Source organism: Chiloscyllium plagiosum, unplaced genomic scaffold (genome assembly GCF_037043375.1).
Source record: "Chiloscyllium plagiosum isolate Xiang-an unplaced genomic scaffold, Cpla_swu_hap1 HiC_scaffold_18, whole genome shotgun sequence".
Lineage (NCBI taxonomy): Eukaryota > Metazoa > Chordata > Chondrichthyes > Orectolobiformes > Hemiscylliidae > Chiloscyllium > Chiloscyllium plagiosum.
Window position 1 is genome coordinate 44576016 of NW_028270156.1, and position 13506 is coordinate 44589521.

The window sequence follows — 13506 nt, forward strand, 5'->3', positions numbered from 1 at the left end:
TTCTGCCCTGATTTGCCTTTCCAAAACGCAGCACCTGAGCATTTATCTAAATTAAACTTCATCTGTCACACCTCGGTCCAGTGGCCCAAAAGATCAAGATCCCTACATACTCTGAGGTAACTTAGTTCGCTGTCCACGACACCTCCTATTTGGTGTCATCTGCAAACTGTGCAGGACATTGGTTAGCCCACTATTGGAATATAGGGCGCAATTCTGGTCTCCCTGCTACTGGGAGGATGTTGTGGAACTTGACAGGGTTCAGAGAAGATTTACAAGGATGTTGTTAGGGTTGGAAGGCTTAAGTCATAGCGAGAGGCTGAACAGACTGTGGCTATTTTCCCTGGAGCTTCGGGGACTGAGGGGTGACCTTACAGAGGTTTATACATTCATGAGGGGCATGGATAGGGTATACAGACAAGGTCTGCCTGGTTGAGTTTGGGAGGGGGGGGTCCCGACGCTAGACGGTACAGGCTTACGTTGAGAGGGGAAAGATTTAAAGGGGATTGAAGGGGCAAATCTTTCATGCAGAGGGTGGTGCTTGTATGGAAGGATCTGCCAGAGGAAGTGGTGGAAGCTAGTACAATTACAACTTTTAAAAGGTATCTAGGATATATTTGCGAAGAGGAAGTGTTTAAAGCAATGTGGGCCAAATGCTGCCAAAGGGGTCTCGACTTATTTAGGATACCTGGTCAAAAAGGTTTGGACCAAAGAGTCTGTTTCATGCTGTACATCTCTATGACTAAGTTCTCCCTTTCATTGCATGAAATTCTGGTCTCCTTGAAAAGATGTTGCAAACGTGAAAGGGTTTCGAGAAGATTTACAAGGATGTTGCCAGGGTTGGAGGATTTGAGTTATAGGGAGAGGCTGAATAGGCTAGGGCTGTTTTCCCTAGAGCATCGGAGGCTGATGGGTGACCTTATTGAGGTTTATAAAATCATGAGGGGCATGGATAGGATAGACAAAGTCTCTTCCCTGGGGTGGGAGAGTCCAGAACTAGAGGGCATAGGTTTAGGGTGAGAGGGGAAAGATGTAAAAGAGACCTACGGGGCAACTTTTTCACGCAGAGGGTGGTATGTGTATGGAATGAGCTGCCAGAGGAAGTGGTGGAGGCTGGTACAATTGCAATATTTAAGAGGCATTTGGATGAGTCTATGAATAGGAAGGGTTTGGAGGATATGGGCTGGGTGTTGGCAGGTAGGACTAGATTGGGTTGGGATATCTGGTCAGCATGGACGTGTTGGACCAAAGGATCTGTTTCCATGCTGTACATCTCTATGAGTCTATGTCCGTGACCATCTGAATTCCCATAGGTATCATTGTTTTCTTCGTCAACAATGCCAAAAATGAACCTGCTCACTTGTCTTTGGAATTTGTACTAGAATTCATATGGGAATTTCCACTTTGATGTTCACTTCACGCAGTGTGAAAGCTTCACCATGATTTAGTTTATTTTGAATCAATCATTTTTTTCATTGCAATGCATTTATAAACCAGCAGATGGCAATGACGCACAGGCACATTTTAGAATTCAAGATTTACACGATACTTTACACTTAAACTTCCAGAAAATATAATTAGCATACACTGAAGCATAAACATTAGTGAACAATAACAGAATTCTGCATTATTGGGGCACCTGGAAAGCATAAAATATATATTACCTTGTTTCTTTCAGCTCTCTTTACCTTCTTGATGTCATGAAAATTGAAGTTTTAAACAACCAAAGCACCATTTATGCATATGACTCACAAGATACTTCATTAAATGCAGTTGGTAAGTTTTGCTATTTTAATACAATTTTTCAATGCCATGCAAATGATTTCAAATATATAATAAATATGGCACAAGTCACAGCCTGGGATTTTTTTTTAAAAATCAATGTTGCCAAACACCACCAGACACTGATTTCAAATTCTCTGGATTTCTGCACGAGTCTGATTTTGACAGTTGCAATTCAGAAGTGATCCAAGCAACAAGGAAAATCATATGTAGAAAAATTCAACTGTAAAAATGCTTAAGCCATCTAAATATAAAGTTTCTAAGAAAGCCGAAGCTTCTGTCACGCCACAATTATAAGCAAATTTCAGAACAATATATTGTTCTGAATTTTAAAATTGTTACAAATTATTTGACATGTTGGTGCAAGTCTGGTTTAAAAATCTGTTGATAATTGTTTTTCTGAATATTTCTGATCTATTGCCTTTATCATCAAAATTATTAACTTATAATGTCTGTACTTCAATACTAACTAATTGATTATAACGACCTTTTTGTACATAGTGAGGTTAGTGAGTACTGTTTAAATACTAGTACTTCCTTTTCTTTATGACTCCCATAAAATTGTTGCTTTTCAAAGCTAAAACTATTTCTTCCAAAAAAAGTCTGTGAATTCAGCAGAAAATTAGAAATAGCAATACTGGAACAAGACACTATAAATAACTTACTTGTTTCTTCATAGTACTACTTCATGAAGTGTAACTGGCATTTTTATTATGATTTATTGGGCTGAACTGCAAAAAACTTGTAAGACATCAAATCTGTATGACTCGAGTCAACTTCTCCTGAGCTTGCTTTATAGTACTTTAAAATTGGGTTCTTTTCAATATTAATTAAGCTCAGTATGTTTCTCTCTTTGCTGATTATTGAAGGACATTTAAACATTTCATTAATCACTGAGTCTAAGTAATGAATATGTCTGCCGTACAGTTCACACTTATCACAAATTTACATCAAATGATGATTAGATTACTGACAGTGTGGAAACAGGCCCTTCGGCCCAACAAATCCACACCGACTCTCCGAAGAGCAACCCACCCAGACCCATTCCCCTACATTTACCCCTTCACCTAACACTACGGGCAATTTAGCATGGCCAATTCATCTAACCTGCACTGTGGGAAGAAACCGGAGCATCCGGAAAAAACCCAAACAGACACGGGGAGAATGTGCAAACTCCATACAGACAGTTGCCTGAGGCGGGAATTGAACCCGGGTTTCTGGCGCTGTGAGGCAGCAGTGCTAACCACTGTGCCATAGTGTATGTTTCAGGTCAAATATAAAGACACTTTGCAACTTACCATGTAAAATTGCAGGAAAAAGCTTCTTTTGGGTTGGATGGTTGGCAGAGTCTCTGCATTACTGCCAACCATCCAACCCAAACTTTGAGTCTGCTACGTGGATGACACCTTTGTCATAACTAAACAAAAAAAATTAGAGGAAACCTTCAAGACGATCAATAATATCCTTACTAGCATAGAATGCACTAAAGAGGAGGAGAACAACAACAAACTGGCATTCCTAGATGTCACAGTAGAGCAAACAGCCAATGGGAGCTTCAAACTAGCGCTCACAGGAAAACGACACATAGGGACCAAATATTGAACCGCAGAAGCAATCATCCCAACACCCACAAATGAAGCTGCATGAAAACATTATTTCAATGAGCCACCACATATCAGCACGAGAAACTAGGAAGAGCAGAAGAAAATCACCTATACAGTGTATTCAAAAAGAACAGGTACTCAATGAACACAGTCCGCCGATTTCTGAGCAACAAACCCAAACAAGCAAACAAAACACATCCAGAAACCCTAGCTACTCTCCCTTACATCAAAGACATCTCGGAAATGACTGCCAGACTACTCAGACCCCTTGGCATCATGGTAGCCAACAAACTCACCAACACACTAAAACAGCAACTAAGAAATTTGGAAGTTCTTATACAGACAGCAGGCAAAACTCATGTCATTTACAAAATACCGTGTAAGAACTGTAACAAACACACATTGGACAAACAGGCAGAAAACTAGCCACCAGGATAAACGAATATCAACTAGCCACAAAAAGACATGACCCACTCTCACTAGCATCTTTACATATAGATGAGGAAGGACACCACTCAGACTGGGACAACACATCCATCTAAGGACAAGCCAAAACAGAGACATGTACAAGAATTCCTAGAAGCATGGCATTCCAACCGGAACTTTATCAACAAACACATCAACTTGGACCCCATTTACCACTGAGAAAAAGAACAGGAAATTACATCACCAAGCCTAGGAAAACTAAATACTTAAATAGAAAGGTCATTAACACCAGTACTTCACCAGAAGCTCACTGATGTTACCTAGCATGGTGACGAAAGGTTTGAAAACAAACCTTACAGCTCAGCGAAAAAACTTACATCCATATTAAGTGTAATGTAGGTTTGCAAATGACCAAATGGACAACAGAAATGCCGCATCCCTAAACTCTTATGCAGTCCATTTGCTAAACTTACGTGCACTCCTAAAATGCAAGGCTGCGTTTATTACCCATTCCTAAGATGTTGGGAGTGTGTCTTCAACTATTCAAAGTTTGCATACAATTGTGTGGCTTAATAAACCATTTCAAAGCACAATTAAGAGTCAACCATGTTGCTGAGGGATTTAAATCATAAAGTTCACATCAGGTAAAGAGGTTGGATGTGCTTCTGGAAAAGATATGAATAAGCCAGTTTTCTTGAAATGACAATCTGACAGCTGAGGGACAAAGAGAGAATAATCATAGAGTCTTTACATGCAGAAGGAGGAAATTCAGCTGAGTATGTCTGCACCAGCTGACTATTTTGGTGTAATATCAATCTCCTGCCTTTGCCCTGTAATCCTGCAAATTCTATTAGAATAATAATCTAATACCCTCACTTGAAACTGCTTCCAACCACACTTCCAAACAATGCATTCCAGAGCCTAACTAATCACTGTGCGAAAACATTTTTTACATTTCACACTTGTTTCGTTTGCTAAACACCAGTCTGTACCCTCTGGTTCTCGATTCTCATACAAGATGGAACAATTCCTTCTCATCTACTCTAACCAAACTGATTGTGATTTTGAAAATATCCATGAGATCAGCTCTTAACTTCTTCTCTCTAAGGTAAACAGTCCCAATCTTTCCAAAAAGACATAATGACTGAGGTTTCTCATCCCTGGAACGTTATTCCTGAACTCTTTTGCACTCTCTGCAATGTTTTACATCTTTCCTAAAATGCGGTGTCCAGAAAGCACTTTAAGACCGTTAACATTATTTACATGGAAAATCCATTGTTAGGGACGTGGTATCACAGCACTTAGAGATAATTCAATTCAGTGAATGATATCACCCCATTATACTCTCTTCCACACTCTGCCCTTGGACAGAAGTTTGAAAACAATTATGACCAGATTTAAGATTAGCTTCTTCCCCACTGTTACCAGCTGTATGAATGGACCGCTCATGTTATGGTTCATCTTTCTCTGCATCTTCACTCTAGCTGTAATGTTATATTCTGCGATCCATTCTATTACATAAGGTCATTAGGATATGATTTATCTGGTTAGCATACAAAACAATACTTTTCATTGTATCTCAGTACACGTGTCAATAATAAGTCAAATCAAACCCGACAATGTTATGGTCACTTTCTGAGGAGATCTTTTATTGAGATTATTTACTATAACTGCCTAGTTGGATATTACCAAATCCAAAATAGCCTGATCCCTGATTGGATCCACAACATACTGTTCAAGGAAACAGTCTCAAATACATTCTGAAGTCTTCCTTATGGCTACCTCTACTTATTTGATGTTGCCAATCTACAGGAGGATTGAACTCATACATGATTAATCAACTGCCCTTTCTTACAAGCTTTCATTATCTCAAGATTTGTTCTCTGTCCTATCAACTAGTTACTTTTTGGGGGGCTGTATAAACTACTCCTGCTCGTGTCTTCTTCCCTTGTTGAATCATATGAAGATGTCCCAAATGATTAGAAAATCAGCAAGTAACAAACATGTTTTATCCCTCCCCTTCTGAAATATTTTATAACTTGACATCTTGTAAACATAAAAATCGATTTCTTTTCCTGACCCAGACAAGTCTTCAACATTAGCTTGAACTTAACACTGTTTAAAAAAAAAACAACCTTCAGTGAGATCTGCTCAAATCACCAAGTCTGTTCATAATTTTCAAGATGTGGTAAGTCATTTAAAGCTTAAAACTGATAACGGTACAAACATAGATGTTTATGACACAAAAGGAGAGCACAGCGAGGACACAGATAGGATATGCTAAGGAAAGAGTTGCGATGGATGGAGAAGACAGAGGGTGGACATGACTATGAGCAGAGGCATTGACTACAAGCACAATGTGAATGCTGTGGACCATGCATGGTCAGCAAGGGTGGAGAGCGGACTGAAGGGCAAAAGAACCAGAGGGGACCAAAATATGCGAAGATGTGAAGGGAGTGAGCAAGGTAGGGAGAGACAAAGACAAGTGGGTAAACAGCAACTTGAAAACAAAAATAAATTGTCAGTTTTTTGTTTCTTGCCTGACTTGACAATAATATAAATTAAGTACCACGAATGGTCTTAGCTCACCATAAAAAATGTAATCATTAAGCATTTCTTCAAATGTCTGTACGAGTGCAAACTTTTGCAACGTAAATAAAATCAATTTGATGCATCAAATCGAAAGCCTACCGAAAAGCTGAATAAAACTAGCATCATAAAATTTATTTTAAAAATGGTGTTGAAAATTAGAAAATCAAGAATCAGAGAAGGCACGTTTACAATGGAGTTTTTTTAACCGTGGAATCCTATCATGCATTCAGCTATTAACTAGAAATGTAAATCTAATTTCTCTTACATTGGTGGCACCAATGGGCATCACAACATTATAAAAGGTATGGCTCGAGCTAATCACACACATGTAATAATTTAGGTAATCAGCTATACACTGGAGTAATTATAAAAATAGAATCAGGAAATGCATGGATAATCCAAACCTACCTAGTTGTTGAAAAAGAAGAGCTACACTTGTGCTCGTCACAGGAAGACCATCATATAACGGCGTTTGTATCAATTGTCTATCTCCAGCTCCCAACGAAAACAGTTTCTTAAGGAAAATGTATTACATGAAATTAATATTCTTACTCAATTAAAATAACCAAAAAGTAGTTGATTGAACAACATAAGTTCAGTATTGCCCATGAACAGATAACACAGTGATAAGAATTAATACTATTTCTGAGAGGGTTTATACATTAAATTCAAAGGACGAAATCTGTTTATGAGGGAAGACATCCTGATTAACAATAACTTACAACACGAGAGGCAGGGAACAAGCAAAATAAATCAGATGATAGGAGGTATTAAAAGTTCAATATTGAATCCTGCTCCTTTATAAACTGTTGGATAGTATGTTGTGAATAGTTGGTGGCTGCAGTACAAATTGATATTGCAGTAGCTGTTGGGAAGATTAAATCATGATTAGTGATTAGTAAATTGGGCATAAAACAAAAAATGCTTTATGAGTACTCAGTGGGTCAGCTAACATATGTGGGAAAAGAAACAAATGTTGCTTGACCTGCTGAGCACTTCCAGCGATTATTATTAGTTGAATTTCTTGCAGCTCCAGTACTTCATCTCCATATTAGTGAATTGGGCCTGGAAAAGAGAAAACTCGGAGGTGATTACTATCGGTAGTTTTCAGATTCTAAACAGACCTGAAAGTGAACACCATGGCATATTTTACTTTGCCCCGACTATTCAACTAGGGTATGTGCTGGCAGGAGGAGGAGTGAGCAGATCTCTGTATGGGAGATAAGTTGAGATTGTGTGGGATAGAGAGAGAGCATGACAGAGCACGAGCGAGCGAGTGAGTGGTTGAAAGCGAGCGGGAATGGGCATGCATGCAGGAGATTATGCGAGTTAAGGGAGGGTGAGGGGGGTGAGAGACTACATGTGGCAGGGTATGTAGAGGGCATAGTTGTGGGAGGTAGTGGGTAGCAAGTTTCCAAAACATTTTGACAGTGTGAGATTTCATTACCTCACATCTAGATCTGTTGTAGACCAATTGATAAGGATTAGCTGCAATGATCAGCAAACAACTCTATTATTATCATCATCCTGCAACTCTCTGTACACTAGATGGTGAAGTTAATAAACCTAGATCATCATCTGTGCAATTATGTTTCTAAGAAAATGGCATTGAGTTCAGTTAGACTCGAAACGTCAGCTCTTTTCTCTCCTTACAGATGCTGCCAGACCTGCTGAGATTTTCCAGCATTTTTTCTTTTGGTAGATGAGAACATGTTTCCATTGGGGGAGTGGGGGGTTCCTCAAATTGGGAGTAAAATTTTCAGAATTTAAAACTGAGATGTACAGGTATTCCTTCTCATCATGAATATCTGGAATTCTGTACCTCAAAGTTGTGGAGGCCAGATCAATGAAAGCATTTAAAGATAGGTTTTTGAAATATCAGAGTTCAGAAGTTGGAATGACCGATGATTTGAAAACTCCCAGGGTGTATGCGACAATCTTACTGAATGGCGGGCCAAGCTTGAGAAGGCCTAGTCCTTCTCCTATTTGACAACAGTCAATTAACAATTATATGGTTTTCTTTCACAGCACATACTGTAGTTTTGATATTCAAGAACTTCCAGACTTCAGAAAGTTACCCAAGGTTCAATACACACAGACCAGGACCCTTTTTTTGTTAAAAATGGGGACTACCAATCTTTAAAGCACTCCTCTTCAATCTTATTCTCACCAACATGGCCACTACTTTTTTCTTTAATGCTGCATTTGCAACATTATATTCAGTGAAAACAGATGAACACTACAAATTTGTTTAGCACCTATTAATCCCTTCTCCCGACTGAGAGAATATTTCTGTTCCCTAATCAGCCCCACATGTTTTTGCATTGCATTCTTGTGCATGTCTCTGTTTGGCTTGTCCTAGGATGGATGTGTTGTCCCAGTCAAAGTGGTGTCCTTCCTCATCCATTTGTAAGGATACCAGTGAAAGTGGATCATGTCGTTTTGTGGTTAGTTGATGTTCATGTATCCTGGTGGCTAGTTTTCTGTCTGTCACAGTTCTTGCAAGGTATTTTGTAAATGACATTAGTTTTGCTTGTTGTCTGTATAGGTCTTTCAAGTTCATTAGCTGCTGTTTTAGCGTGTTGGTGGGTTTGTGGGCTACCATGATGCCAAGGGATCTGAGTAGTCCGGCAGTCATTTCTGAGATGTCTTTGATGTAGGGGAGAGTGGCTAAGGTTTCTGGATGTGTTTTGTCTGCTTGTTTGGGTTTGTTGCTCAGAAATTGGTTCATTGGGTACCCGTTCTTTTTGAATACACTGTACAGGTGATTTTCGTCTGCTCTTCCTAGTTCCTCTGTGCTGCAGTGTGTGGTGGCTCAGTGAAGCAATATTCTGATGCAGCTTCGCTTCTGGGTGTTGGGATGATTGCTTCTGTAGTTCAGTATTTGGTATGTACGTGTTGCTTTCCTGCAGACGCTGCTTTGAAGTTCCCCATTGGCTGTTCATTCTACTGCGATATCTAGGAATGGCAATTTATTGTTGTTTTTCTCCTCTTTAGTGAGTTTTATGCCAGTAAGGGTATAATTGATGGACTTGAAGGTTTCCTCTAATTTATTTTGTTTAGTGATGACAAAGATGTCATCCACATAGTGGACCCAAAGTTTGGGTTGGATTGTTGGCAAAGCTGTTTGTTAGAGTCTCTGCATTACTGCCTCTGCTAAGAGCCCTGATGTCAGAGTTCCCATGGGTGTTCCATTGGTTTGTCTGTAGATTTTGTTGTTGAAGGTGAAGTGGGTGGTAAGGCGTAGGTCCACAAGCTTGACGATCTTGTCTTTGCTGATGAAGTTGGTGGTGTTTGTTGTATGCGTCATTGGTTCTTCTAATAATATAGTCAGTGTTTCCTTGGCTAGGTTGAGGTTGATGGATGTGAACAGGGCTGATATATCAAAGGAGAGCATTATTTCATCCTCTTCTATCTTGGTGTCTTTAATGGTCTTCAGGAATTCTTGGGTGGAATGGATGGAGTAGCGCGAGTCTTCTTTGAAGGGTTTTAGTCTTTGGTGCAGCGCATTGGCCATTCTGTAAGTTGGTGTTACAAATACCAAGACTATGGGTCTGAGGGGGGCTCCTGGTTTGTGAATTTTGGGTAATCCGTAGAAGCGTGGATCCATCTGGTTTTATCTTTTGGAAGTCGGTCTTATTTATATCTCCAGATTTCTGAGGTTATTCCGAGTAGGGCTGTGATTCTGTTCTCGAGTTGTGGGGTTGGGTCTATCGCCACTCGTTGGTAAGTGTTGGTATCTCTAAGTAGTGCATTTACTTTCTCAATGTAGTCACTTTGATTTAAGATGACTGTCAAGTGTTCTTTGTCTGCAGGTAGGATAACAATGTTTTCATCTTTTTTACAGTCTTTTTAGTGCTTTCCTTTCTTGTGTATTGAGTGTGTTTCCTTCCTTTTTCCTGCTTAATGTTGGTGTGACTGCCTGTCTGATGGCTTGCTGGGTTTCTTCTATAAGTTGGTTGTCTTTCAGTGTTGTTTGTAATGCTGCTAAGAAATCTTTCTTGTCTGCATCCTGGAAGTTGTAATTTAATCATCTTATTAAGACGGCTTTTTCAGTGTCTGTTAAGGGTCGGTCAGATATGTTTTTTATCCGTGCTTCTGTGTTGTCAGTGTTGTTACTTTGTGTGTGCTTGTCTAGTTTTATCTGCAGGTCTAGTTTTTTTTTATTTTCTGTCTTTGTCTCTGTCTAATATCTATGGCTTGTTGTACTCTGTCTGTCCATTCATGGTCTGTTGCATTAGTGTGTAAAGATTTTTGGCGCAAAACTTCCAGGTTGTATTTTATAGTGTGTGTTGTGGGCATTATTAATAATTTCTCTAAGTATTCTGCGGCCGTTTTGCTCTGCTATTCTTTTGACTAGTGGGGTGTTAAGGGGTGGTTTGTATTTAAAACATTTAGGTAATACCTGTTTCCTTAGACATTCGTGCAGGAAGTACCGCTGCTCACGGATGGCGCTCTGGCACTGGTTTCCCATTTTCGGGCCAATTTTAGCATATTGCACCCATTGGTGATAGTGAGTTTTGAGAAGATTGGTAGCTCAGGTTGAGGTTCTGGATGTAGATTTGCTCGCTGAACTGGAAGGTTCGTTTTCAGATGTTTCATCACCATTCTAGGTAACATCTTCAGTGAGCCTCTGAATGACGCACTGGTAGTGTAGCCTGCTTTCTATTTAAATGTTTGGGTTTCCTTGGGTTTGGTGATATCATTTCCTGTGGTGATGTCATTTCTTATCATGCCATTTTATGCTCAATTACAGTCACAGATGTGCAGCACAGAAACTGACCCTTCTGTCCAACTCCTCCATGCAGACCAGGTATCCTAAATTAATCTAGTCCCAATTGTCAGCACTAGTCCCATGTCCCTCTAAACTTTCCAATTCATATAATCATTTCCCATGATTACTGTTCTCTAGGTGGTCCCTATTGAAACACTGTCAAATGTCCCAATTCATTCCCTAGAACTCTGTTTAACACTGCTCCCTCTGTTAATGAGGTGGAAATACATAGATTAAATGAGTCCTCTTTGCATACATTTCAGGAATTCTTTCTTCCTTTTGATTTCCAGTTACCACTGCAATCTATAGCCAGGATTACTGAAGACCTCATTATCACAATTCTTAATAATTTTTTGATCTTCCTGTAAATTTCCTGCAAATCTATTTCATAAGAAAATAAGAACAAGGAACAGGAGTAGGCCATCTGGCCCCTTGAGCCTGCTCTGCCAGTCAACAAGATCATGGCTGATCTTTTCATGGACTCAGCTTCACTTACCCACTCACACACCATACCCGGTAATTCCTTTACTGCTCAAACATCTATCTTTGCCTTAATAACATTCAATGAGGCAGCTTCAACTGCTTCAATGGGCAGGGAATTCCACAGATTGAAGTTCCTCCTCAGTCCTAAACCTATTCCCCCTTATTTTGAGGCTACGTCCCCTAGTTTCAGTTTCATCCACAAGAGGACAACCTCCCTGCTTCTTTCTTATCTATTCTCTTCATAATTGTGTGTTTCTGTAAGATCCCCCTCATTCTTCAAAATTTCAATGAGTATAATCCCAGTCTACTCAATCTCTCCTCTTAATTTTGAAATCAACTGAGTGAAACTCCCCTGCACCCTCTTTAGTGCCAGTACAGCCATTCTCATATAAGGAGGCTAGAACTGTACACAGTACTCCAGTTGTGGCCTTACCAGCACCCTATGCTGCTACAACATAACCTCCCTGCTTTCAAACTCAATCCCTCTAGTAATAAAGGGCAATATTCCATGTGCCTTTTTAGTCGCCTGTTGCTCCTGCAAACCAACTTTGTAATGATTCATGCACAAGGATATTCAGGTTCCTCTGCACAACAGCATGTTGCAATTTCTCACCATTTAAACAATAGTGAATTTTACAGTTATTCCTACCTACATTTACCAACATTGTATTCCATCTGCCAGACCCTTGCCCACCAACTTAATCTATCCAAACTCCTGTGCAGACTTAGTGTCCTCTGCGCACTTTGCTCCACTACTCATTTTAATGTCATTTCTGATCTTTGACGCACTACATTTGGTCCCCAACTCCAAATCATCTATATAAATTATAAACAATTGTGCTCCCAACACTGATCCCTGAGGAACATCACTAACCTCTGATCACCAACCAGAAAAATATTTATCCTCACTCTACACTTTCTGTTAGTTAACGAATCTTCTATCCCTGCCAATACATTACCTGTAACAATGTGCACCTTTATCTTATGCAGTTGCCTTTCATGTGGCACCTTGTTGAATGCTTTCTGGAGATCCAGATATACCACATCCATCAGTTCCCTGTTGTCCATCATGCTCAAAATGTCTTCAAAGAATCCCAGTAAATTTGTTAAACATGACGTACATTTCATGAACCCATGCTGCATTTACCCAGTGGGACAATTTCTATCCAGATGTCTTGCTATTTCTTCCTTGATGATACATTCAAGCATTTTTCCCAATACAGAAGTTAGACTAACAGGCATGTCCTTGATCCATCTCCTTTTTTTAAACAGTGATGTCACATTTGCTGCTTTCAAATCTGCTGGAACTGCCACAGCAAATCTTTGTAACTTACCACTGGGGGATTTCCTATTTCCCCCACCATCTCTTTTAGTACTTTGGCATGCATTCCATCAGGGCCAGGAGACGTGACTACCTTTAGCTCCATTAGCTTACCCAACACATTTCTCCATCGTGTTCCTATTATTTGGTGGTCTACAGCAATGTGTCCTAAATTCTTTTTCACCATAATATCATTTCAAAGCTTGAAAATGTTTTCAACCTTTTAACAAGAACTGGAGTATCAGGAGGAGGAGAGTAGGTCATTGTGATTTTAGACCTCATAATCCGAAATTTTCAACTGTGACCCCACTTGGGCTACTGGCTCTCACTACGTAGTAGCCATCAATGGAGGTGCTTCATCCTTAATTTCAACCAAATATATTCTGGCTTTGACCATTCAATTATTTACTTGATTTCCAGTGCTACAATTTATTTGAAAAATAATGCCACCATTCTTTCTTCTCTTTTGCTCTCTTTCTGGAATACCTTATAACTAAGAATATTAAGTTCCCAATCTTCCCATTTTT

At 39.6% G+C, this 13506-nt stretch overlaps 1 protein-coding gene across 2 annotated transcripts in view; it reads right to left on the bottom strand.

Moving 5' to 3' along the window:
• Positions 1 to 13506, bottom strand: part of sbf2 (SET binding factor 2) — a 588991-nt gene that overhangs the window by 288824 nt on the left and 286661 nt on the right. For both annotated transcript variants that reach the window (XM_087996565.1, XM_043705904.2), the window contains one exon: positions 6810 to 6915. In XM_087996565.1, the coding sequence (XP_087852691.1) occupies positions 6810 to 6915 (106 nt within the window). The remainder of the gene's footprint in view (positions 1 to 6809; positions 6916 to 13506) is intronic.